The sequence below is a fragment of the Podarcis vaucheri genome (genome assembly GCF_965113315.1).
Source record: "Podarcis vaucheri genome assembly, chromosome: 2".
Lineage (NCBI taxonomy): Eukaryota > Metazoa > Chordata > Lepidosauria > Squamata > Lacertidae > Podarcis > Podarcis vaucheri.
In genome coordinates, this window is record NC_138760.1 from 74,450,619 (window position 1) to 74,477,378 (window position 26,760).

Genomic DNA, 26,760 nt, shown 5'->3' on the forward strand with positions numbered 1-26,760 from the left:
AATTCCATGCTTTTGCATTCGTAATCTCAAAAGGTGTAATTTTTCCTGGTCTCGGGGGACAATTTAGCCACTTACGCAGGTGCCATTTTACCTGAGTCAGTGGGAGGGCACCCAGCACAAGTGGCCACTGAACCTGCCTTTACCCTGCGTCCCATTTGGTTTGGGAGGTTCAAGTTTGCGAAATCCAGGCCGCGCTTTGCCATTGCTCTTGCCGCAGCACCGCGAGGGCCACTGCTCCCTTCGCGGTTACGTGGGTAGGCGCAGATGCCGAGCGGATCCAGACCAGGTTTTGCCTCCTCCCCAGCGGCGCAGCCAGAGACTCCCGGGCTCCTTGCCTGCAGTGGGGTGTTCAAATCTCAGCGAGGGAAGAAAGAGCCGACCGAGGGGCTGCAGAAGCAGCGGCAGCAGGAGGTCGCGGGATGGAGTCCAGCCCAGTCTAGCCGGGGATCAGGCTGCAGGCAGCAATCATGGTGAGTCGCTGCTGGCCGCCGCTCTACACGTGGAAACCGTCCCGGGTCCCGGCTAAGGCTGGGACCTGTCCATCTGGCGGGTGGCTCTTTGTTCTCATCCGCTTTCGGACAGTGGCGCTTGCTTCTCCGGGGTCTGAAACCGAGATGGATCTAGCCCTCTCTCATTTCGTTTACACGTGGTTCCCCGATCTTCTGCGAATGCAGCCCCGAGCGAGCAGCGTGTCTTCCCTTTGGGGGGTCTGGGACGGGCTCAACGGGGTTCCCTTGGGACGGGGTGGCTGGCTCATGGGGCCGGAGTCTGAGTGTTGCTGGACTGGAAATGGAGGCGTCGGGGCGCGCAGAGACGGGGAACCCTGCCCGGTCTCGTAACGCTGCTGCCCCGGGCGTCGCAGCAAAGGAGTTCGGTGGTGGAGATCAGGCTAGAGGGCCGCAGGTTTTTCGCCCCGGCGAAGGCGAATGGCGACCCCGCGACTTGGTGTTGGAGAGAAAGGTGCATCCTTTAATTGGTGAGCGCCGTCGTTCTTTGGGAATTGCGCAGCAGAGAGGCTCTGCGCAGTAGAATGCATTCCCGCTTGCCTGCGTGGTAGCAATGATGGTAGGGGATATAAACGATCCGTGCTGGGAGCTTATGTCAGTGCAGAGGTTGCCTCCCGGGTAACTTTACATTGTGACATTCATTCTGGGATAGCTTTCTACCTAGTCGTAGATCTGGATAAACCGGAACATGCACTTGTGCTTGTGTTTGAAATTAAAAAAGCACACAAAACAAACAAAAACCGTACAAGGACTTGACAAGCATCACATGTGGCGAAGATCTGAGCAAGTCGCATTACATATTTCTGGCCATCAAACACCCTGACAGTTTACTCCCGGATAGACAGGGGTCTGCCACACTTCTGGGGTTAAAGTCCTCTTTCTTACTGGTATTACATGAACACCCACGTTAAGTGCTCCCTGGAAATAAAGTAAAAGCTGGGAAACAGTTGAATTGTAAAGTATCCTGTCTGTTAACTGAGAGTGAGACCAGCTCCAGATATCTAAAAGGAATGAAGTGCCACTTTTTATTCTTTAATAGACCCACTGCTCTCTCAGCCAAGGTGGTAAAAGCAACAAAGGAGTAAACTTTTTAAATTATTGAAACTAATCTTTACGCACATTGGAATTGTATGGTGTGGTCTGTGAGCATGGCTCTGAGGTGTGGCAGATAATCTGGATGAATTAATCTGGAATACAAGCTTTATGATGATTTTGTATATGTATCCCCTTCTGTGCTATGCTAGCTCCATTGAACGTTATCCTTTCACCACTTCTTCTGGCCTGTTATTTCTAAGGAACCATGAAGGTGATCATTCTCTTCCTTTGTGGTCTCCTGCCTAGCACAGGGCAGAGCATTCCTTCCAGAGACCCCCTACTGTGTGACCAGTGAATGCAAGTGACATATTGAGATTGTTAACTAGAGTGAATTGAATGAAGCCAGCACAAGAGACTGCTCCCCTTTGCTAGGACTAACCCTATTGTTAGAAGAGACCACCCTGAAGAGCAACGGACCTCCACAAGCAAAAATTCCAGTCCCTTTTGTAACTGGACACCAAACACATGAATATGGCAGCATACAATATAAAGCCAGTGGTTGGCTTAAATATTTGACCTTCCCCCTCTCACTTGTGATTACCTTCAAAAAAGTCATCCTCATAAATGTTAACATTGTAAAGTTTTACTTTAACAACCAGGGAATCCTGAACGTTTATGAGTGACATGTATCTACCCTCCCTCCAGATTATAGTATCTGAAAGTCATTGAGTAATCATGCCCAAGATCACAGGATTTGGAAGGAAAAAACTGAGCGAGTGTGTTCAGCATGTTGAAAACACCTGTCTCCAGATCTTCACAGCATGGAAATTGGATAGGAGAAGGGACAAGATGAAACCTTGAAGGACACTGTAGGACATACTCAGGACTAGGGATGAGGGAGAAATCTCTTCAGTTCACATTCTAATGCAAATTTACCTAATTTTCACTTTTTAAACCAATAGGCGAACCAGCACACAGTTATTCTTCCAAATTTGCACATCTCTGAATTTGAGATTCTGTTCTCCAGCCAAAAATGCATATAGGAAGAGCATACATTGAGGGAAAGTGTGTACACAGATGTGTATATTAATGAAAATAATGTCCAAAAATGTATTAGGGAAGGTTGCCAGCAAAGATGCGTGTATTGGGCAGAAATGTACACAGAAAGGTGTTTATTGGGAGAAATGTGCAAAAAGTACAGATTTTTGTGTTGACTTAAAAAAAAAATCCAACTGTTGTGGAAATGGGACAAATTGAGTTTAAACATGGAAAACGAGAAACCTAGACAAAACAAAACTGACAAATTCATCCATCCCTATCAGAGCAGATTATAGACATCTACCATTACCCCTGGAATCCCTTTGCCAGTGGTAGAGCAACTTGATATCAGTCCTAGAGATGTATGTCAAGCCCCACCTTCACAACCCCAACACATTATTATCAGCAACATCAAGTTAGAGAAGTTGGAAAGGCAGGACCATTCGTCCACCAGCATTAGCAACCCCCACCTGCAGATCAAGCTATAAAATACAGAGCACGGTTTGCCAGGATCAGAGAGTGGGTACACTGCAAAAATAGCTTGAAATGATTCATACTGCAGGCCACGCCACACACTGCAGGGGAACACAATAGCCCCCAGGCTCCGTGATCATCGGGGGAAATTCCCAACGTAACCAAACCCTGAGAGTCTAATAAGATCAACATTGCGCAAGTTATTTTGTTGATCTCCAGGCATACATCATCCAGCAGTGCCACAAGCAAAATATAACCCAGATCAGAAACAAGATTGGCTTGCATCCAGCAGGCCATTTATCTTTCATTACTACAAATCACACGCCGTTCGGGTGGCTCATATGGCGGCACTTTCTTCTTCACTTGGCTTACCAGATTCTATTTGAAGTGTGTAGTAAAAAGTCCCAGAATATTAGTCAAACAGTAAAGGTTGGAGGCTTGACAAAGGAATCCAAGCCAAATTTGTGGGGTTGTAAACTCAAACGAGAGCTTTATAATGTCCCTGAGTTTTCATGTCTTGCTCTTAGGTGAGCACTTTGTTGCTTTGTACCAGGGGCTTATAAGGCACATGCGTTATAGCAATAGGTAAATAAATAATGTACAGACATGAAGCTGATGACACTTCCCTCCTTTGAGAATGGTGTGCTGCAAAACACAGTGGTCTTCTGGACAGACCTATTTTCTTTTTGCATCCACCTCCCCTCCCAACCCAATATTATGAAGCTAACAGCACAGAATTGAACCTAGACAATGTGTTTATTTGAAGAAGAAGAAAAGAAAACCCATCAAAAATGCAAGATTTGAGGTCTTTGGCCAAGTGTAATGCCATGGCAGGAGGAAATGTGGGGATGACTAAAGGCTAAACAGAACACAACGCTCCATCCTTTGTAAAGATATGCTAGATATGCTAGAAAGCTCCTTAAAAATGAGAACTCCTGAAGTTCTGCCTCAGGAACTGGATTCTGTTCGGCATGCTGCCGCCATAAATCCAGGAAGGAACCTCATAATGTAGTAGTATATGAGCACCTGCTCATGTACAGAAGGTCCTAGTTCAGATTGTTGAAGCTCCAGTCAAAAAGAATTTCAGGATCTCATTTCCTGTGAAGGGATGGGGAAAGTGTCTGCTTACTTGAAGACCTTGAAGAATCACTGTAGAAAATACAGTGGTCCGATTCGATTTACAAAGAAGGCAATTTTGTTTCTTGAATCTCCAAAGTCTAATAGTTATTGATGAGTCATTGGTGTATACATGTTTTGCTTTCAGAACAGAGCATTCTCTTTCTGGGATATCTTAGTAGTCGTTTTCTCCATTCTTTTTCTGAGCAGTATAGATTGTTAGCTATGTAAAGATATATACAAGTCATACCGTTTTAGTCTCTGTCATCCTGTTGTTTTGAATGGTATATAGATCATGAAAGCGAGACTGAGGAACAGCTTTAGAAAGTGCTTTCACTATAGCTGCAGGTCATTTAAAAACAAACCTCTTATGCAGGCATAGGCAAACTCGGCCCTCCAGATGTTTTGGGACTGCAACTCCCATCATCCCTAGCTAACAGGACCAGTGGTCAGGGATGATGGGAATTGTAGTCTCAAAACATCTGGAGGGCCGAGTTTGCCTATGCCTGCTCTTATGTATGTGGGTTTTTTGTTTTGCTTCTTTGCAGGACAACTAGGGTCATAGAATTGGAAGGTACCCTGAGGGTCATCTAGTCCCACCTCATGTGCAGCTTGTACATTAGCATTATGATGAATTTGGTTGATGGGAGTTTGGAATCCAACAATACTGTATCTGGAATACCACAGTTTCCTCATTTCTGGTGTAGCGGTTGAGCAGTTCTTTTGATGCATGCATTCCCTTTTTGAAGGAGAGCTGATCAGTGCAGAAGCCAAGTCTGAGAATACTTATACTCAAAGGAATGTCTGGGTATTGCTTCTAACCTTGAATGCCCCAACATAGTCAACCTTACCTGCCCGGGGGTTTCACAAGCTGCTTCCTGTGAAATGGCTATTTTTAGATTGAGAAGGATACAGGAAACATGAGCCACTTCCTTGTTCCAACCATTGCCTCACCTTCTTTGGAGAGGCAACTGAACAGTTTACACGGGCAGTACATGGAATAAGTCTCTCCTGCTCTCAGGGTGTTGGTCTTGTGCCTAATGCTCTCACTTTTGTACTGCAAAATGTGTGCAAACTTGTTGAAGCGCTGCAATTGGGTGTGGCTTCCCAAAATGTATACAGTGGTTGCACATGTAGCAACTGTCCTGTTCCCCCCACCCCGTCTCCCCACTGCATGAAAATGCATTTGGTATAGCAAACAGCCCTTGGAGCAACCTCCATGCAGTGGTTCCTGGAGAAGAAATCTGTAACATTAGATGGTCCACATTAGATGACTGACGAGAGGGGACTGACTTGGGTGAAAATTTTTGTCTGGGCTGTTATATTGACTGAAATTTACAGTTCTGGTAGCTCCATCTCTAAAAAGAAATCGTAGATCTCTGGAGATGTGCAGGAAAGGGTGATCAAAATTATCAAGTGTTGAAACGCCATCCTTTGTGCAAAGGGGTAAAGTACTACATCAGTTTGAAAAAGATGATTTATGAAAAAATATGTGTCGTGGAAAGAATAGGTAGTGTGATCCCCCTCCATTCCCTTTCATAATACTAAAACTTGAGGTCACCCAATTGTTTCACAGTACACCCAGTAGATTCAGAACAGAGAAAAGAAAATAATTTCAAATGAAGCGTACAATTCACTTCCATAAGGTGTGTTGATGGCCACAGGCTTACATAATGATTTTAAAAGGGGATTAGGCAAATTTATAGAGAAAGATTATCAATGGACACAATAGGTAAATAGAACCTCCCAAGTTTAGAACATGTATAGCACTGAAATCAAGTTGGAGGTGGTGGTGAAACAACAGTAGAGGGCTGTCCTGCTATCAGCTTTCCTGAAGCATCTAGGTGACCATTACTAGGTATAGAGTGGTGGACTAGACGGACATTTGGTCTGATCCAGGAGGCCTTTTCTATTTTTATGGCATTCACGGTCTCCTTCAGATGTTCAGAATCACAGCAAGCTTCTAAAAATCTGATGCTGATTTAAAAGTCATTCTCAGTGACAGCCACATATTGGAGTCTCTTAATTTGCCTTCTGGTTTATGAGTCTTGGCATAAACTGCAGTCACATTTTTAATACTTGTTCACACCATGAAGCTTATCGCCTTCTCTTTTTTGAGAAAGAAATGAAATTAACATTGACATTCTCAGGAGAGACCAAGAGTTCCTTGGCCCAGAAATGTTACAGCCCACACAAGTACAGTGGTACTTTGGTTCTCAAACACCTTGGTTTTCAAACAACTTGGAACCCAAACACTGCAAACCCGGAAGTAAGTGTTCCAGTTTGCAGACTTTTTTTGGAAGCTGAACATGCTCCGTTTTGAGTGCCACACTTCCATTTTGAGTGTTACATTTCCGATTGGAGTGCCACTCTTTGGTTTTGAGTGTTACACTGAGGTCTGTCTGTTTTTGCTATTAATTTTGCGTTTTTGTTTTTGTGGCTCTTTTTGTTTCATTTTTGTGACTGTGTGGAACCCAGTTCAGCTAGTGATTGATTGATTGTGTGACATTGTACATTGTTTGTTGCTTTCATTTTATGGATCAATGGTCTTGTTAGATAGTAAAATTCATGTTATATTGCTGTTTTAGGGGTTGTTTTAAAAGTCTGGAACGGATTAATCCATTTTGCATTACTTTCTATGGGAAAGCACGCCTTGGTTTTGGAATGGACTTCCAGAATGGATTAAGTTTGAGAACCAAGGTGTACTGTATTAGTGTACAGCACATTACAGTGTACTGTATTAGTGTACAGTGCAGTGTACTGTATTAGTGTGTTTGGATAGTGAAGTTTCAGCTTTTAGTGTCAGGAATCTTTGAACCTGACTTACTCTCTGAGAATTGGACAAGAACTGTTAAGTTGTGGGTGAACATATCAGACAACACAGCGATTCTTCAAACAGCTCTTCTTTATTCAGATGCCAGAACAGAACTGAAGGGCTCAGTCAGCCTGCTTATATAGAGCTCCAGTACCTTGTTACTGTAACAACTTTCTAAAACTATCCAATCACTGAATGTCACTTTCGATTCCTTTATTTGCATAACTTTCTACAGTATCCATCCAATCACTGAACGTCACTTTCAATCCTTCATTTGCATAGCTATCTACAGTATCCCCCTGCTGGCCCAGGGTGAGAACTTCAGTACATAACAAGAACCATGTCCATTTAGCCACCACTGCATCCTTACGGTAATGTGCCTCCAGATCTCAAATATCCCCAGTCATCTCTTGCCTTGCATTGCTCTCTTATGTGTGCTTTGTCGCAGTTATCGCTTGCACTGCTAGATCTTCCTTTCCTGCCTTAAACCCTTATTTCTACAACAGAACATGCCCATGCATCGCTTCTAGATCCTAACTATGGATGGTTCCAGATGTTGCATTGGAGCACTGAAAAGATAACGCTCTTTCCATGCTTCTGGGTAATAGTAATAGCAGCAAACTATCATCTTCAAAAGGAGCTGTATAAGCTGGATACCTGTGTAGCACATAGCAGAATGGAAGCAGGATGTGCAAGTTATTCATGCATTTCCCCCCAGCAGCAATTCTGGGTAGTATCCAAAGCCATCTTCAGTTTCCCAGACTTTGCCTGCTTCAACTTTGAGCCTGCTTCATTTACCTGTCCCTGACTTAGCTCTGACCACTTGTATTATCCGTCTGTCACTGTCAATTTATTATTACATTACATATTTGCTCAGTTTGTCCTATTGCTGCAAATACTTAGTGGAACATCAGAAGAACCCTGCTGGATCAGGCCAAAGGAGGCCCATCTAGTCCACATCCTACTCTCAAGAATTGGTTGGCCACTGTGAGACTTGGAGAAAGTCCCCTTATGCAGTTGGAAATCCTTGCAGAGGGCATGTGTTCTGAATACTGCCCACTATTACAAGTGAGGTCTCTCTCACCATAGATTTGTATATTGGCATAAATGGAAGGGGGTCTGATCCTACAGGGAGGCACTAGTTCCAGTGTGTGACAAAATAAAGTGTCAGTTGTTATTGAAGTCTGCAGAGGCTAGACTCTTGGCAATTCCTGCAGCAAGCCAGTCTCTCGCCTCAGTTCTTTTTTTAGCACTTATCTCCACAAGAATTGCCAATTTAGCCCAGTCTTCTGGCAATCACTGGCATTTCAAAATGAGGTGAAAAGCCATGCAAAGCACACACATTGTAAGATAATATACCTCAGAAATGTCATACCCCTATTTTTCATAATGTGATGGAATTTTGCCCTAAGGCTTGAAGGATTTATTTTCCTCCACCTATGTAGCACCAATTATTCTTGCTCTAGTTACCATTTATAGCATAGCTGCCCAATTTATCTTGGTTAAATTCTGGTAAAGGTAAAGGTAAAGGTACCCCTGCCCATATGGGCCAGTCGTGACGACTCTGGGGTTGCGTGCTCATCTCGCTTAAGAGGCCGGGAGCCAGCGCTGTCCGAAGACACTTCTGGGTCACGTGGCCAGCGTGACGAAGCTGCTCTGGCGAGCCAGCACCAGCGCAGCACACAGAAACGCCATTTGCCTTCCCGCTATAAAGCGGTACCTATTTATCTACTTGCACTTAAGGGTGCTTTCGAACTGCTAGGTGGGCAGGAGCTGGGACCAAACGTCGGGAGCTCACCCCGCTGCGGGGATTCGAACCGCCAACCATACGATCGGCAAGTCCTAGGCACTGAGGTTTTACCCACAGCGCCACCCGCGTCCCGCTAAATTCTGATACTTAGATACAATCTGTGTTGGAGATTTTCATAGGTCAGTTAAAAATTAGGTGAGAGTATCCTTTAATCAGTTTGCAACTAGCCCTAAGGCAAAGCAATCCTATGCTTTAATTTTTCCTTTATTTTTTGGCGAGGGGGGCAGAATGCACTACCACTGCACTGCTGGAACATCCCCCCAACCTCTGTTTATCAAGTGGGGGACACACACACACATATGCAAATACAAAAGCAGCATTAGAAAGGGAGACATCAAACAGGGCCAGGATTCCTGGGAAACCTGGCACTGCCCACTGTGAATCAGGGATTGTGCCGGCAATGTGACTACACAGCACCCAAGTAATTTCCTGGGCAAGAGGCTTGCAAATATCAAGTGTAGCCCTCCTGCGAACAGGGATTAAAGATTCAGGTAGGGAGGTAAAAACTCTTTGGCCAAGCAGCCCAAGGGAGGGGTTGAGCTGTGTAACAAAAGCAGCCAGCTACAGACACTTGCTGACAGCAGCAACTTTCAGTGACTCACTGCATAGAGCACGGGGCTGGGAAGCAGGATATGAGAGTGTGAGCCCTGCTAGAGGGAGGGGGCAAATATGGCTGCGCTCACCTTTTGTAAGCCTAGCCACACACACACAGTGGGGAGGGAGGAGGGGAAGGGAAGGAAAAAGCTAGGTCGGGGCAAAAGAGAGTGAGTTTCCAAGGCTTGAACCCACACTGCAAATACAGTGGTACCTCGGGTTACAGACGCTTCAGGTTACAGATGTTTCAGGTTACTGACTCTGCTAACCCAGAAATAGTACCTCGGGTTAAGAACTTTGCTTCAGGATGAGAACAGAAATCATGCGGCGGCGGCAGGAGGCCCCATTAGCTAAAGTGGTACCTCAGGTTAAGAACAGTTTCAGGTTAAGGACATACCTCCAGAATGAATTAAGTTCTTAACCCGAGGTACCACTGTACCACAGAGCAAGAGGAGCAGACAGTTAGTAGACACACCATGGGGCATTTGTTTTCCTCCCATCCTCCGCCTGAACAACCATGCATAGATGCCAGGAGCTCTGGGCCTGCAGAAGAGCAGGCTGGAGGTCCCTGGTTCAAATCCAAGGTGCAACTCCACACTAGGGAAGGTGAGGGGACACTCAGGGTTGCAGGTTCGATCCCCCTATGGGACAGCTGCGTGTTCCTGCATTGCAGGGTTTGGACTAGATGTTCCTCAGGGTCCCTTTCATCTCTACAATTCTATGATTCTTTGTACCCAGGCGCATCTGTGCCAGTCAGGAAGAGTGCTGCATGCCCATTAACCTGATTCCTGCAGGGGCTGCCTAGCCCTTTTTGCTCACCTCTGCTCTCTGGCAACCTACATGGTCAATCCACCTCCCTCTCACTTTTGGCAAGATAAGCCAGCCCTGCCAGGTAGCATCCCAACAGGACCCATTGCTTCTCCTAGCTTTTTGTTATAAAGCAGAGCATTCACTGAGCAGAGAATATCTGGCAGGAGAAATATATCCAAAAGTTTAAAAATATGTGTTCATGTATTTATATGTGAAGCATAGACAAGAGGCCAAGTGGAAGAAACAAATGTGAAACTTCTATTGGAAAAGAATGTGAATAGGAAGGAAGCGAATGAAGGTATATTTGGATGGATTTGAAGCAGTATGCGGAGTGCAGAAAAGGTTGAAGAAGTATGACGGTGCTTTTCCTAAGGGTCCTAGAGTCCAATGTGATATTGTAGAAGATGGGAGATCCTTCAATAGATGATTGAAAGGAAACTAAGAGGAAAAAGGAACTAGATGAAGACTTGGATAGAACTACATGGAGCAAATTCAAGAAAAGGGTGGAGTCCTATGATGCCCACAAAACATTTCAGAAGACAGAGAACAGTGAAGAGTCATTGGACATCAGACTATGAACTGAACCGTAGAGAAAGAGATCTGGCAGGAACTGGCTTCCATCCCAGTTCGCATGACAGGTCTGACTGAGGAATTTCCATACAGATTCAATGCGTCACAGTCCTAGCGTTACGTGAACAGGTTCATCCATGTGAACCAGCCCAACTTCATTTTATTCCAGTTTGTATGCCACCTATCCAAATTACTGTGTTTGAGGTGGTTTACAACCCTAAGAAATGACAAAAGATACGCTAGAAATCACTGCCGCCCTGTAACAATTCAAAATATAACCAAAAACAATTAACATTCCATAATTTGTTTCACATATAGTATCAACAACATGACAATAAAAGAAAATCATCCCATCAGCTAATCATGAAATTATTATGAACAAAACAAGATGATATTGGGAAATATTTATTTTATTCCATTCTGTATGTGAATTGCTTCCTATAAAATATCTCAAAAGTAATAAATACATCAACAATAAACACATGTGTGTGTGTGCGCGCACACACACACACACACAGTTTCAAATATAAAAACAATTTAAGTTTGATGCAGATACTGAGTGGGATAAAAATATCCACTGCAAAGGCTTGTTGAAGAACAGAAGGCATTCAATAGACTTTGAAAAGATAACTGAGATGGTGTCTGTCTGATAGAAACAGTATGGAGTTCTCAAGAGTTGGTGCTGCCATTCTAACGGCCCAATTCCTACATTGTACAGAATGGGCCTCTTGATTAGATGGCATATGCAGAAGTCCATTTCTCTTCACAGTGCAGTCATTGGTTGGGCATATAAGGAGTAATATACTCTTCTATTCTGGTCTCAAGCTCTATAGGCTTTGCATACTAGCACCTTGAACTTAGTTTGGTAGCTAATTGGCAGTGGGTGTAATTCTTTCAGCAACAGCATAACACAATGGTGATAGTCTGCCTCAGTGAGCAGTTGAGCCACTGCATTTTGCACGATCCGCAGTTTCTGAACCACCTTCATGGGCAGCATCACATGGAGCATCTTGCAGTGGTTCAATCTGGAGGCTACCAGTGCATAAGCAACCATTTTCAGGCTTTCCTGGTTCAGAAATGGCCGTAGCTGTCTTGCCAACCAAAACTGGTAAAAAAAACACTCCTGGCCATGAAGGTCACCCCAGCTTCTATTTATTTATTTAAAACCATATGCAGCACTTTTCACCATATGTCTCAAAGCAGCTTACAGAAACAAAAACACCCAATATGCAATAAGTAGAGGGGAGAACATTAGAACAACATTCATGGTGTGAAGGTCTCATGGTTTAACCTGACATCTGAAACTTAGCAAGGACAGTGCCTGCCTAATTCCTAATGGTAGGGAGTTCCTTAGAGTAAGTCTGTTACAATGGAGGCATGACTTCTTGTTGACATGAGTTGTGCTTCTGGTCCATGGGAGACCACACTTCCCCGGATGATCTCAGTGATCAACCTGGGACATATGGGCTAAAGCAGTCAGTAAGGTATCCTGAGCCCAGGTTGTTCAGGACTTTGTACATGGTAGCAGATGGAAAGCCAGTGCAAGTCTTCTAAGTCCGTTGTCATGTGTTGGTGGTAGTCTATCACCAGTCTAGCCAGAACATTCCACAATAGTTGAAGCTTCTGGATGAACCACAAGGGCATAGTCTTGAGGTTATCAATACACATGGAATTTAGTAGCCAGGTCATCCCTAATCAGGAACTGCCACACTTGGTGGGCATACCAGCAGATAAAAAGAACTCCCCGTTACTGAGGCCACCAAGTTAGTTCCAGGAGTACCCCTAAACTATAGAATCATAGAATCATAGAGTTGGAAGAGACCACAAGGGCCATCGAGTCCAACCCCCTGCCAAGCAGGAAACACCATCAGAGCACTCCTGACATATGGTTGTCAAGCCTCTGCTTAAAGACCTCCAAAGTAGGAGACTCCACCACACTCCTTGGCAGCTATGTACCTGCTCCTTCAAGAGGAGTGCATCCCTATCCAGAGTGGGCAACTGCCTTCTCTCTTGTATCTGGGAACCAGCCTCTAGTGTCAGTGTTGGATCCAGGAGCACACCCAGTCTACAAACCTGCTCCATTACGGCAGTACAACCCAATAGAAAGGCAACTGTCCAATTATTGAGACTTGGGAACCACTTACCCGCAGCGCTTCCATCTTGCAATGATTCAGACTTGGTTTTTTGGCCTTCACCGAGTCCACACTCTGGTCCAGGGCATGCTCAGTCTCTCCTGATTCAGATGGGGTGTGAGCCTCTAAGCCAGGAAAGTTTCAAGAGTCTTGGCACTGTGTAGGAATCTAGGCCGCCAAATCCTCTGGGACATCTATTGAAACGCCCCATCCTATGTGCCAGTCAACATGGGATACGATCATTATAATGAGCCTTTGGCTACTGTCGCTACCCTTTGTCATGTGCACTGGGGACCCAATTATGTGCACCAAGGGTGGAGAGCTCTTACTCCTCTGCAAGAACTGTGTCAACATCTGTTAAAGCTGGGCGGGCTCTCTGCCACAAGCCTACTTTGAACAGACTGTATATTATCAGTACATGTGGGAACATAAATGAGCTGTGTGGAAGTCTGTTGCCATGGAAACCTTCCTCTTTGGGACTGCCTTGATCTACTTGATATGACTGGAGCTGACTTACTGGCCTCTACAAGAGGGAATGCGGAGTCCCGGGTTCTGTTGCCAGTTTGACTGTGGACCTTTTTTGGCACCTGTTGGCAAAGCCCCTTTAACATTGTGCTTCCGTACTTGTGGCAGCTTTTTGACTCAGGGTTATGAGCATGTTGGGCTGATTCATTATCCGATAATTAATGAGCCGGCAGTGCTTAGGGTCATTATCTTGCAGGGTCAGAGCATGAACATTTGGCAGCAAGCTCGTTTAAAATGGAGGTGCAGAGAATGCTCTGAGGTGCTAGCCTTCTTAGAGCCACTGCCCCGGGCAATTCAAGAAATCAGCCCTAATTTGGTAGTGATGGAAACTGGAATATTGAGATTACCTTCTTAGAGGCCTATGAATAAGGAAGTGTAGAATAGAGCTCCCCCCTGCCCCGGGTTATTACTTTTGCTTTGTGATGTTTAGCTTATTTTTTTAGTTGGTGATTTAAGTGTTTTATTAATTGTAATTGTTTTCCTGACGATTTGTTAAAAATTCTATGTTGTTTATGGGGTATTTGTGATGTATTATGCTGTATCATGTTATTGTTATTTATTGTTCATAAACCGCTTTGGGATTCATTTGAATGAAAAGCAGCATAGAAATAATAAAAAATCACATCATATCAGTGCATTGAGCTTTTACAGTGGGCATTTAGGCTTACCCATGCAGAGGATAAGAGTGCCTTCTGCCATCTTATAGTGCCTTCTGCTAGCTTACCTGACTGGTACACCAACGATGACTATACTTGGACAGAGATAGCCTGGCTTCAGTGATCCTGGTGTGTCTTGGTAACCTAATTCAGTCACTGTGAGGTGTTGTATGTTGGACTGGCTTTGATGATGGTCCAGAAACTACAGATAGTATAGAATACAGCTGCAAGAGTACTATTTGTTATACGGGACTGTCTCTCCTGGGTATGCCTCATGGAGGACCTTAAGGTCCACATATAGCAACACCCTAGAGGTCCCGGGCCCTAAGGAAGTTAGATTAGCTTCAACCAGAGCCAGGGCCTTCTCAACACTGGCTCCGGCCTGGTGGAATGCTCTGTCTCATGAGACCAGGGCCCTGTGGGATCTGATTTCTTTCCGCAGGGCCTGTAAGACAAAGTTGTTCCACCTGGCCTTTGGCTTAGAATCAGTTTGATTCCCTCCCCCTCTTTCTTTTTCCTTTCTCCTCCTATGAAGAGACTGCATCCTAATGTTTTAATGTTGTATCTTAATCTTTTAAATTGTATTTTAATCAACTTGTTTTTATTTTTGTTTGTTAGCCGCCCTGAGCCCCGTCTTGGCTGGGTATAAATAAAAAATTATTATTATTATTATTATTATTATTATTATTATTATTATTAGGGGCTGGGTACTATGAGCCTATTATGCCAACTACACTGGTGCCCAGCGTGTTGCCAGGCCGAAATCAGAGTGCTGATTCTGACCTTCCAAGTCCTTCATAGTTTGGGGTTGCAGTATCTGAAAAACCGCTTTCCCTCCTTATGTATCTATATACTCCGAGATCAACAATGGGGATCCTTCTCTGAGTGCCACCACAGCTGAGATACAACAGGTGGCTATGAAAAAAAACTGGGCTGCTCAGTAGTGGTTTGTCAGGGAGGTTCTCTCTGCTGCCTAGCTAGACAGCTTTTCGTCCCCAGGCAAAACCCTTTCCTATTCTCACAGGTTTTTAAAATCTGTTGCTTTTAATTTCTTTATCTACTCTCCCCCCCCCCTTTTGTGTGTGTGCTTGTTTTCTTTTCTGGAATTTGTTTTCCTATCTGGAATGTTGCTGCTCTTTTAATGCTGTTTCTGTACTGCATTTATTTTTTGTGATTTTTTTTCTTGTTTTAATATTTCTTTGCCCATAACACAAAGAATAACTAAAGCAAGCAAGCAAATAAATAAATAAATAAATGGATACCATTTTAAACAGTAGATGGGAAGATATAATAATCCCTGGGTGTAGGAAACTATCTTATCAGGACTAGTCTAGCCTATTGCTTGCTGTGCTGGTTTCTGCTCAGGGAGTTTTTGTTGGACTTCTGGGAGCATTCGGAAATATGGCTCTCTACCTGTTGTCAGAAGTTCACCTTTATTTTACTTCATGTGTAAACCAGACCTTGATCTGTGGCATTGGGAGACCAAACATTCATTTGCAAACAGTTAACAGCAGGCTTTCAGGCTCCCTCCTAGTAATGCCGAGTATTCAAAGCCTTCACACCTGCTCAGGAAATGATGCTGTCCTGCCCATCTTGCCTCCCAAATATCTTTTCCGGTTTCCTCCAATTCAGCTGTTTGTGCTTCCAGCTCATCTCTGAGCATGTTTCCAATTTAGCTCCCTGAAACGCTGCCTCATCAGAATAAATCTGTGCCAAGTTTGGTGATTTCTTGCCCTGAGAAATCACCAAACAGTTTAAGACACGAGTCCTGACTTTAGTTACAGGGGACACAGAGGATTGTTACTCCTTATATTATTGCCTCCACGAGGAGGCAAAAATAGCAAGTCATATATGCTTGTTTCTCTACTGTTCAGCTCTGCCAGTGTATATCTGGAGCTAGGTCTGGAGACAAGTATATAGAAACTGGGTGACATTTCTGAATTTTAGGAGAGTGCCCACTCATACATCACCAAGAAAGAGTAAACCCATTACCAAAAAGAGGTAAACCCCCTCGTACAAACCTGTAGTAAATCTGTACGTGCTAATTCATTCCTTTTTTTAGGATTGAAGTTGTTGAGCATTTTTTAAAATTTTACCCCAGAGTTGCTGAGCTTTTTTTAGGATTTTACCCCAGGACATATACTGCCACGGGTGCTGGATTAAATTGACCAGCGGGCTGGATTGGGCCCCTGAAATGGACTTTGGACATGCCTGCCATAGTAGGACACATGGCCACCCTATCTGCCCCATGGAAGCTGGCAAGCATTAGGTTGTGGCAATGAAGATAGAGAAAGTGTTGTGAATCCATGGTTCCATGGCAATGCTGAATCTTTACCTTCCTGCGTACATGGTCATGCTGTGTGAGTGCTGAACTGTGAGGCCGGGCTAGCATATTCTTGAGGCGCCATCAGTGGCCACATCATAGCAAGAGCACACCTCAGTGAGGGAGAGGTGTCAGTGGTTCCACACACAGCAAGAGGGCTGGAATTCAGGGCAGTGGTGGAGCTGACATGTCAGCATCTGGTATGTGCCTTCCTTCCTTTCTCACCTGTTAACCAACTGAACATCAGACTGTACACTTAACTAGCCTAGAGCTAAAATAAAGGTCCTGTTTGGTGTGAGAGGGAAATTGCAGTTGCATCATCACTATCACTCTTACAGTATGACAGACCAAGGCTGAATCCTGGTAGGAAGCGCCTTTCCTCATTGTGGTCCCATCAAATGTCATGCCAGACTCATGTCCTGTTCTGACTGGCTTGTTAAGCCGCAAAAATATGCTACCAGCAAAGTCTTATTATATAGGATTCTGACTGCAGTTGACCAAGTGGGCCAGGGGAGGCTATCAGAGATCATCATTAGAGCAGGATGTTCCTAGGGACAGGAGAGGCCGACACCAGCATATAATGTATAGAGCAGTGGTGGGAAACTTGGCACCCTCCATGTGTTGTTGGACTCTTGCTCCCATCGGCCGCAGCCAGCATGGTCCATGGTGAGGGATAATGGGAGTTGTAGTCCAACTGCATTGGCCAGAGATGGTGGGGAAGCACAGGTTCTCCAGCCCAATATAGGCTTTCCAAGAGTTCTTTTATTGGCGGCTAAAATAAGGAAATGATTTGCAGTAGCTTTGGTGAGAGAATAACTGGTAGCTGCGCAAGTATTGTCAGTTTTGGAGCTCCTCCTTTGCCATCCAGTGTGTTTATTTTCGTTTTCCACCCTACTGCCTGAGGCGGGGGGAGGAGCTAGATATGGGAGTCAGCTTGTCATCAGAGGAGAATAACTTAGGCTTCTGTGGGGAGCAGGTCTGGGTGGATCCTGCCTCCTTGTTGGGAGTTGCTTCTTCCTGCTGAAGCATCTCCCACATTTGGACTCTGCTCTGGCTGGGTGAGTAAATAGGTCAGTAAAAGGGATACAGAAGACGGGGCCCATAGTTAGCTGTAGGGCAGGGGTGGGGACCTTGCAGCCCTCCAGATGTTGTTGGGCATTTATGCCCATCAGCCTCAACCAGCAAGGCCAATGGTCAGGATTGATGGGGGTTGTAGGCCAACAACAGCTTCTGGACTCCCTACCCCTCCCTTAATATCAGTGGCTTCTATTGGTGTGCTTGACTACCAAAGCTTAAGAGAGGACTTGTTTCCTAGCATGGTGTCACTAGGAATTGGTGTGAGGACCTTTCGCTGACAGGAATGGATTGGGATAGATTTTTAGCCTGCTGTCCCCACAGGCTGGTGGGAACAAACATATCAATAACTTGTGTGCCTGTGTGACTTCTTTTGGCAGTGCTGGCATTCCGCTTGTCGTTAAATCTCCATGGCAACAGCACAGGCTTCTCATGTGACCTGTGACCCTGGCAATTGTCTTTTTGATCCTTACTCTCTGGATTCTGAGCCTGACGACGGCAGCATGGGCAGCGTGGGCAGCCTAGTAGAGAAACAGGATTTCTTGCCAACTGCTCCGGGAGGTCTGCGCGGCATGCGTCAGCCAGACGGGCTGCTCCGGAAAGGAATGTCACAGCGTGAAGTTTTTGGCTACTTGCATGGGGGCAAACGGGACACCCGGGCTGAGAAGAAGCACCAGTCATCTGGAGGTGGCTTTAAACGGGACTATGAGAGTGACCGGGAGAACCAGTCCCCCGAGCGGTATTTCCGGGACAATCAACGGGCAGCTGATTTCTCCAAGAGCTCCTTGCCTGAACGTGGACGCTTTGACAAGGTGAGCAAGCTGGGGGTGTGGTTTTAGGAAGGAAGAGAGCATTTCTTGGCAGAGACTGGAAGGGGAATGGGGTGGGGCTTCTTGGCATAAATCCAATGCATTTTCCCACCAGTAGTCCTACAGTATTTCTGATGTGTTGAAACAGAAAGCCTTTAGCTGTATATAGGGTCCAGCAGTGTGTGATGTGGGGATATTGGATTAATGGGGTGTTCTGGAGGTCAGGAACTTGCTGTTGGACTCTAACTCCCATCAGCCAAAGCCAACGGTCAGGGCTATTGAGGACTGTAATCAAACAATATATGGGGGGGGGGGACAGGTTCTCCACCACTGCATTGGAGCATAGGAGGAGCTAATGGACCCAGAGGGACCTAAATGATGAAGAAGAAGAGTTTGGATTTGATATCCCGCCTTTCACTCCCTTTAAGGAGTCTCAAAGTGGCTAACATTCTCCTTTCCCTTCCTCCCCCACAACAAAAACTCTGTGAGGTGAGTGGGGCTGAGAGACTTCAAAGAAGTGTGACTGGCCCAAGGTCACCCAGCAGCTGCACGTGGAGGAGCGGAGACGCGAACCCGGTTCACCAGATTACTAGAGTACCGCTCTTAACCACTATACCACACTGGCTCTCTAAGATCTAAGGAGATGCCGTTTATAGTGGACAGAACAACTAGATTGGCTACTGTTGCTGTACTGTTGCTATCGGTGGACCCTAGGATACACTTGGCCTCATGGCCACCAAATTCCACATGGTCTCCAGTATGCTGCTGCTGCTGCTGGCCAGGGAGTGTCCAGCCTACGTGGTCAAAGAAGTAGGCTGCCCCTGCCTGAAACTTGTTCTTCTTGAAGGCCTATGCCATTTATCTTCAACATCTGAACGAGGAAGTAGTTGAGGGGCGATCAGTAGGGGAAACCAAACTATATAACGGGGCAGCAACCCTTTTTTAGACCAAGGGCTGCAATCCTTTTGGGGCTACATGCCAGTGTTGGGTGGGGCCAGAAGCAGAAGTGGGCAGAGCAACAACAAATGTGAATTTTACTTTTGTGCAGGTGGCTAGTTTCCAGGTGGCAAGCGACAAGCATTATCAATTTCAATCAAGCACACGCTGCAACCAAGCAAAAACATTCAGGGCAGTATTTCCCACCCCCAATGACCATCAGTTTATTAATGCAGCAAAATGAGTACACCCAAGGCATGTGCAAATGGATCTGCATTGTCTGAGAAAATAGTCCTCTCTGATGAGGGAGTGCACCTCATCATCTGTTTGGTATCTTCTGAGCTCCGAGAGTTGGCAACGCTCATGAACGAACAGGAGACCACAACCCAGGCTCACCACTTTAGCTTCAGCATCAAGTCACACATAATGAAAATCATTCCCAGTAGATTCATGCAGTCTGGTGTGGGGTCTTCCAGGGTAGGGTTGTTCTCTGTGGATAGAGGTTTGTATCTGAGAATGTGATTTGGCCACCGTGGGTTCATTGCGTTGTTACCGGCCATTGTGCACTGCCTATGGCTACTCTGAGCAGCCCCCATCGCAACACCAGCTTCTGCTTCTCTTGATACTCAGAGCACTATTATTAAAAGAAATAATTTCATGAGCAGAACTACTTCCGCTTGCACAATGAGACTCCCCCTCCCACAATGAGACTCCCCCTCCCCACCATGTGAGGTGTGTGCCTCCCCAGATTTGCTCCGGAGTGTTGGGGCAACCCCTGAATCAGATTTGGGGAACAGGGTGGAGGGAGAAGAGGGGGAGATTGTTGCACAAGGAGAATTCCGTGTGCTGATGGAATGTTCACCTTAGCACCATATTGATTTCTACTATAGCGCTATATTGAATTCCATCCTTGAGGCAGGTCCAGTAGCGGGTGTGGCTGAGGAAGGCCGTGTGGCTTGAGAAGAATCCCAATGGCCAGATAAGAGATGTAGAGGACCACAGTTGCCCCCTAGACCTGCTGTTCTGCATCCCTGCTATATAGAGCCAACTCTACAAATTGTGGCAAGAACATGTTGACCTCCTTCCATCCCTGCTTTGCTCATGGGCTGATGTACCTGCTAATGGCTCTTGTGTTCCTTCCAGTGTCGGATAAGACCCTCTGCCTTCAAGGTGGTGTCTGGGAAGAGCTTGTTGTCCATGCCGGGCCTGTCATCAGCCAAAGGCCAGAAGCTGTCCAAGAGCAACGGGAGCCTGCACACGCTGCTGACCCAGAGCAGCACCAGCAGCTCCTCGCAACGCGGCCCTCTCCGCAGCCACCTGCTGCACACCATCAGCCTGGACGAGAGCACCAACTCTATCCAAAGCTTCCCCACCTACACTCCCCGTTTCAAACCTGCTCCAACTCAGCTCAGTGCTTCCGTAGGCCACATCAACCACATTGGCGGTTCCTTAGACAGGGCTTCTCGGGGGCCACGGGACCCTTTGGCTGTAGACAAAGCACCTCTGTCTTGCAAGAGCCTCAGTCGCCTGCAGAGCTCTGGGGAACCGCCCCCTCCGTATGAACCCACATACTCCTTGGAAGATGTGGTGAAGCAGCTCGAGGACCGGCTGACAGAGAAGGGCATGGAGCTCCGCCAGCTTAAGAGAAATCTGAGTGAGAATGATGATCCCTTCACACAGGTGGGTGGATTTTCACCACAGGATGGGCTTACTTGGTCCTGTGGAAATGACAGTCTGCTCTCCCTTTCCTCATTTTGTCTTCTCTTTTTTGGATCTTGCATCATCTTCCATTCCTAAAGCATCCGATCCTTAATTTGCATCCCACATACATCACTGTCAGCCATGTCACCCTTCTCTAGGCTTGCTAGTAGCCACTTTCCTGGATGCCTGTGGTGAATAAGAATGGCCTCAAGGCAATGGAGAAGCTTTTCTATGGAGTAAGAAAGCTGGTTGCTCCTACACTGCTTTCAGGCTTTCAGAGTGCCATACAGATTACTAACGTGGGTATGTTGGGGCAGGTGGACTAGTAACAGTACTTCATTGCAAGGCTGCTTATTTGCAAGACTCTCAGTGTCTGATTTCCACTCCTATCTGGAACCAATTCCTGCCACCAATCTAGTCCTGAGCTACTTTGAAAGAAAGGGTGGGATATAAATTTAATTAAAGAATTCCTTGCACATTCCTCATTAAGTATATAACAGAAATAGAGGAAAGGAAAAAAATAGTTTACATAGGAGATGTGTGTGAAGTATCGTGTGTGCCAGTGGAAGGAAGGAGTAGAGCACGTAATCGTCGTGGTGAAGCTTTTCCACACAGAAATGGGTTATATTGAAATGCGTGTTGATGAGGGATCTCCTCTGTGGAGCAGACTGTAGAGCTGAGAACTTGAGCTCCAATTTTTCTCCCTGGTCTGATTTTATTTATTTTACTATATGTATATGATCATTGAAAAACATCTTATCTTACATTGGTTCCAGCACCAGTGTCAAGGGAGCTGGACTCAGTGAAAGACAATGGCCAAATTGTGTTACAGGCAGGGTTTAAAAATAATTGTACAATTATGTTCATAAAAGTGACTTGCCCAATTGTCCCTTTGTGAATAATTTGTGTGGTCTAAAATATTAAACAACTACTTTTGGGGGCAAACTTTTCTGCTTGATTTCCTTGAAGCAATTCTTAGCCTCCCTAGGCTGTCAGGTAAATGGTGCTTCATAGCCCCTTTTTGTTTTACTTGGTTTTGTTTTGAAAGTCTTCTTTTTTGATGATGTGGAGAGCACAATAGAGTGAAAAAGTGAACTGCTCAGATAATATTGCAGGGTTCTGCTGCCCATCCATATCTTGTTTGGAACATGCAGTCTTACTGAGTGTCAAGCTATGCTCTGGGGACAGAATGACTTGGCAGTTCTGCTGTCACTGGACTGTGTTTTGTTCTAGCATCTTTAAATTGCCAAGGAGTTACACATCATGAATATTGAAAAGCTGCTCCTTTTCTGAATCATAACATATGTTAATTAAGTTTTTACAGTCATACATATTCAGGTTGATTATAAATGAGCTGACTTATTCTGAAGCAGGCTAGTACTAGTCCTTCTTACCAGTCTTGTCTATAAACAGACTGGCAGCAGAATCTCAGGATATAGACTCTTCCCAGTTCTGTTATCTCGATCCTTTCAGAGGTAACCAATGTGGTCTCTCTAGATGTTTCCATACTACAACTCCCATCATCCATGACCATTGGCCATGCTGGCTAGGGTTGATGGGGGCTTGGAATCCAACAACATCTGCAGGGTACTGTGTTGGCTATGCCTTTTACCTTGTGATGCTATGGACTTAAACTGAGACATTTAAAGCCTGAGTCCTAGAGTAGAATAGATTTGCCTTCCATAGAAAGCCTGAGCTTTCTGGTTTTGGATAGCTTTTGCACTGAGAAAAGCCACTGATTTGCCAACTGAATCTGGCCAGTCATCTCAAGGGCTGACGTAAGACCCCTCCATGATCTTCTCTCATTTTGACAGATGTTTGAGGACAAACAGCGCTTGTGGATGGATGAGCTGGATGAACTGAAGCAGATGTATGTAGCCAAGCTTCAGCAAGTGATGCAACAGGCCCAACGCAGCCAGCGGGCACTTCAGCTGCAGCTCTACAAAGCTCAGCAGGAAAAGAAACGGCTGCAAGAAGAGCTGGACCTTCAGCAGAGGCAGTGCGAGGAGCTGAGGCTGCAGCAGCAACAGGCAGAGCGCCTGAGCCCCAAGCTGGAGGAGACCCAGTGGGAGGTGAGTGGGGAAAACCCATAGAGAGCACAGTGCCAATGTCCACTGTGATCCTGGCTCTTCTTTGCTTCTCAGCATGCTCATGGTTCTACTGGTGTACATGCATCCCCATCTGGGAGTGGAGGCTGCCAGTTCTATTGAACTCGGGTGTTTTTGCAAAGCAGATCAATTCTTACTAGACAGCTGGCAAAGTTTTTGTGGCTGCTGCTTCCCTCTTGCCAAGCTGCAGAACTAAGTTTTCAGATGCAAAGCCTTATGTTCACAACCCTATCTGAGCAACTCCCAACATCTCCCTTTCTCTCTGGTCTTTGTTGTTGCTTGGTTGACTTTGCTGTGGGCATGACATTGTCCTTTGGAAATGTTCCAACCCTTTCCCTCTGCTGTGCTGCAGCACCCAGGATCCAATAGCTCACTGCTTCTCTTTGTCTAGTCTTATCCCCTGTTCTCACCCTAATGTACTGTTTTGACAGGTCTGTCAGAAGACTGCAGAGATTTCATTGCTCAAGCAGCAGTTCCGAGATGCCCAGGAGGAGATAGCCCAGAAACTGGGTGAAATCTTCAGCTTGAAAACACAGCTGCGGGAGGTCCGAACAGAGCTGCAAGCCAAGGACTCGCAACTGGCACAGTTGGGGGACTCTTTCCAAACCTTGCCAGAGCGCAGCTCCCCTGTTCCTCCACGGGACTCTCCCATGCAAGCATGCCAGGACTTTTTGGGTTGTGAAACAGATGACTCTAAAAGTCAGGGGATGCAGGGGGAGAGCGCAGAGGGCGCTGAGTGGCTGTGGGGAGAATTGCTGCGCGAGAGGCGCCAGGCCCAGCTACAAGCTGCAAACTTTGAGCAGGAGCGGAAAACTTGGCAAAAGGAGAAGGAAAAAGTCCTGCGCTATCAGCGGGAGATTCAGGCCAGCTATATGGAGATGTACTACCGGAACCAGACACTGGAGAGGCAGCTAAGTGAGTTCCGGCAGTTCCCAGCTGAGCCCAGAAGTATCAGCTCAGAGCCACCTTGGATTGAAAGAGTTGAGTCCTCCAAGATCTGAACACTATGCCTGGGGCTCTGTGCTGGAATTACAAAGGGGAGAGGTACCACACAGCAGCATGGACCTTAGGGTTTTGGTAGAAGAAGTGGTTAAACTAAAGGGCTGGTTAACCTCGTCCATAGAGGATTTTGAAGACTGCTGCTGTCCATGGAATGGAATCCCAGCATTGCACCTGGCATTTTCTGTCCGTCTAGGTAGGCCTTTGCCTCCCTGGCAAAGACTGCTGTCTTGGAGGGCAGAGTGCTTTCCTGTTGTGTCCTGCTTTGTGCCCACACTGGCACTGTCTGTCAGGATGGAAGGCTTGTTATTGTGGAATGTGAACGGCCACGATTGGGAACTATGGCCCTTCTTGAAAAGGTCTGAAGAAGAATGTGCAAAAGATGGTGCCACCAAGTAATGAGCCCTTTGTGGAGCTTTGGCTGTGTCTCTTCACAACTTGAGACTTGGCCTGTTGCGCTGAGAAGCAGCGGCGGAGCAAGCTTACAACACAAGGCCCACACAACTGGAGCTTCTAAGACAGGCACAGCATGAGGGCCGGCGGCAGAGCAAACTGACCGCGCACCTGGGGCAGCACACGTGCCCTGCGGGGCGGGGCCAGCCAGGGCAGGACGCTCTGTAGGGCCTCTGAGGAGTCTCCCTGCCTCCTCCCACTCAGCTGCCCGACAGTTGAAGGGGAGGCGGTGGGCAGACCGTTTGGGGTAGCGTGGAGCCTACGGGCGCCCAAGCCACTGTATCACTCCCAGGAGAGAGAGAGAGAGACGCATGGCTGCTGCAGGCCCCGCGGTGAGTGCTGCCTGGCATTTTGTCTCTACCCTCAGTGGTGACACCGGGGGCCGCCCATCCCACTGCACCCCTTTCCTCCCCCCCCCCACTGAGAAGGGAAGGTTGAGAGCAAACCCACCTCAGCATGAGCCTTGCCCTGTAGGATTGGTTTACTCTCCATCTGGCTTGTCCTCATCAGGGGCGGAGGAATGACAAAAGGGGGGTGACAAAATGTGGGGCAGCACTCGGGCCTGCAGTGTGCCCGAGCCACACGTCTCTCCTGGGAGTGACAAAGTGGCTTGGGCGCCCACAGGCTCCAGGCTACCCCAAACGGTCTGCCCGCCGCCTCCCCCTCAGCTGTAGGGCGGCTGAGTGGGAGGAGGCAGGCAGACTCCTTGGAGGCCCCGTGGAGTGTCCTGCTCTGGCTGGTGCTGTCCTGGGCACAGGGCACGCGCGCCGCCCCAGGCACCTGATTGGCTTGCTCCGCTACTGGTCCTCATGATGTGCCTGTCTTAGAAGCTCCAGTTGTGTGTGCCTTGTATTGTAAGTGACAAGAAGTTCAGCTTCAGAATGTGTAAGTCTGGTCCAAAAGTTCACTGAAAGCCAAACCAATTGGGCTTATCCATCCAGAGGGCCAGAGGACAGGCAGGGTCATCTGGGCTTGGGCCAGTTTCTCCATAGGCAATGGGGAGAATGGGGGTGGGACTGTTCTGTCCCTCTGTTCTGTTGCTGCTTGGTGCCCCAGTTTTTGGATTTGAAGGTTCTGGACCAGAGTGATGAGTCCTGAAATGGAAGTTCTACCTGGCAATTCCTGGAATAAAAATCTGCCTGACACCTTTGGCTCCATGTTTGTTGCTTTCTCTTTCCACTGTAGTATCCCCTAACATTTCTGCTATTGTTGACCATGGTATTTATATTGTAACGAACATTCAATACACATGCTTACGTTGCTCTACAACCAGTTCTTGCAGTCTTACCTAGGCCAAATAGAGCAGCAAGAAGAAATGGGGCCATGCATAAGACAAGAATGGAGATGACTCTCTTGCCTCTGTTTCTTCGGTAGGGAGGTGGGTGTGTGGGTAGGGGGTGGTGATAAAAGGGAATCTTCTTGAAGCATTTTTCTGAATTCAAGGGTGGAAAGTCAGTATAATCCTTTATCTGGACTGCAATCTGAGATGATGGAGAAAGGATTGATTGTGGTTTCTAGCATCCTGCAGCTTCTCTTCCTGCTTTAGAACAGCATTTGCTCACCCAACTGGTAAGAAAACTGTGAGGTGAGCACAGAGAGTTTGGCATGCCCAAGCCATTTGAATTCAGGAAATGTACAACGTAACTAGCAAGAGCAGAAAACAAAATAATTATCTGCTGGCTGGTAGAGGATTTGACAGATCTGATGACCAAATATTGTGCTGGGTGTGGGATATCCAGTCTTATATAACACAGCTTCCTTCCCTGCAAAAAATTCTCTAAATTATACTGCAACTGAAGCAGCTCAGCAATTTAATTTATTAGCCTGGAAAACTGGCTGAGCTTCACTGTGGCCCCACCACCTCTAGAAATCTAATGTATTTATTGGATACCTATGATGTGTACTTGGCTCATGTCCAAGCCACAAGCCAAAGGCCTGGGTTAGTGAATGGTGGAATGGAAATTAATGAAGAAATTGCAAAATAGATTGCATAAGAACACCAGGCTGCATAAAAATACTAGGCCTGGTTGGGAACATGCTTCCTACAATTCCAGTTAAATTGGACTTCCCTGGTCCCAGGAAACTGCAAAGGCTTGGCTTGTTTTTCTTGTCGGACAGCCGGCTGTTGAAATCCCTTGTTTGTTTCACTGTGCCCACACCAGTCCAGTGCTCTGTTGGCGCCTCATCCAAAATCCCCAAAGCAGGTTTCCACCCATCAATTAGAGCTGTGCAGAGTTGAGGAGCAACCCAGGAGAGGGCGGCACCAAAACTTGGCA

The 26,760-nt window shown here is 46.4% G+C and overlaps 1 protein-coding gene and 1 long non-coding RNA gene across 4 annotated transcripts; one reads left to right on the plus strand and one right to left on the minus strand.

The window, feature by feature from the left end:
• The first annotated feature begins 329 nt into the window (after positions 1–329).
• N4BP3 (NEDD4 binding protein 3) lies at positions 330–25,629 on the plus strand. 3 transcript variants are annotated; one of them, XM_082213265.1, is made up of 5 exons: positions 330–470; positions 17,859–18,290; positions 20,367–20,903; positions 22,739–22,996; positions 23,464–25,629. In XM_082213265.1, the coding sequence occupies exons 2-5, from the start codon at positions 17,889–17,891 to the stop codon at positions 24,031–24,033; spliced, it is 1,767 nt and encodes a 588-aa protein (XP_082069391.1). In that variant the 5' UTR covers positions 330–470; positions 17,859–17,888; the 3' UTR covers positions 24,034–25,629. The 3 variants fall into 3 exon arrangements, with proteins under 3 accessions (XP_082069391.1, XP_082069393.1, XP_082069392.1); XM_082213267.1 differs by lacking the exon at positions 330–470 and adding an exon at positions 16,208–16,604; XM_082213266.1 differs by lacking the exon at positions 330–470 and adding an exon at positions 16,684–17,462.
• Positions 11,163–14,711, minus strand: LOC309526910. The gene is made up of 2 exons (XR_014217022.1): positions 12,913–14,711; positions 11,163–12,391 (listed from the first exon to the last, which is right to left on the minus strand). It is a non-coding gene; the product is annotated as an uncharacterized lncRNA (long non-coding RNA).
• Positions 25,630–26,760: the final 1,131 nt, after the last annotated feature.

What these genes read in the sequence shown, in the direction of transcription:
- N4BP3 (XM_082213265.1), top strand. Translation starts at nt 17,889, where the DNA reads ATGGCAACAGCACAGGCTTCTCATGTGACCTGTGACCCTGGCAATTGT. An exon ending in AACGTGGACGCTTTGACAAG is followed by an intron (nt 18,291 to 20,366) that starts GTGAGCAAGCTG and finishes TGTTCCTTCCAG; the next exon opens with TGTCGGATAAGACCCTCTGC. An exon ending in TGGAGGAGACCCAGTGGGAG is followed by an intron (nt 22,997 to 23,463) that starts GTGAGTGGGGAA and finishes CTGTTTTGACAG; the next exon opens with GTCTGTCAGAAGACTGCAGA.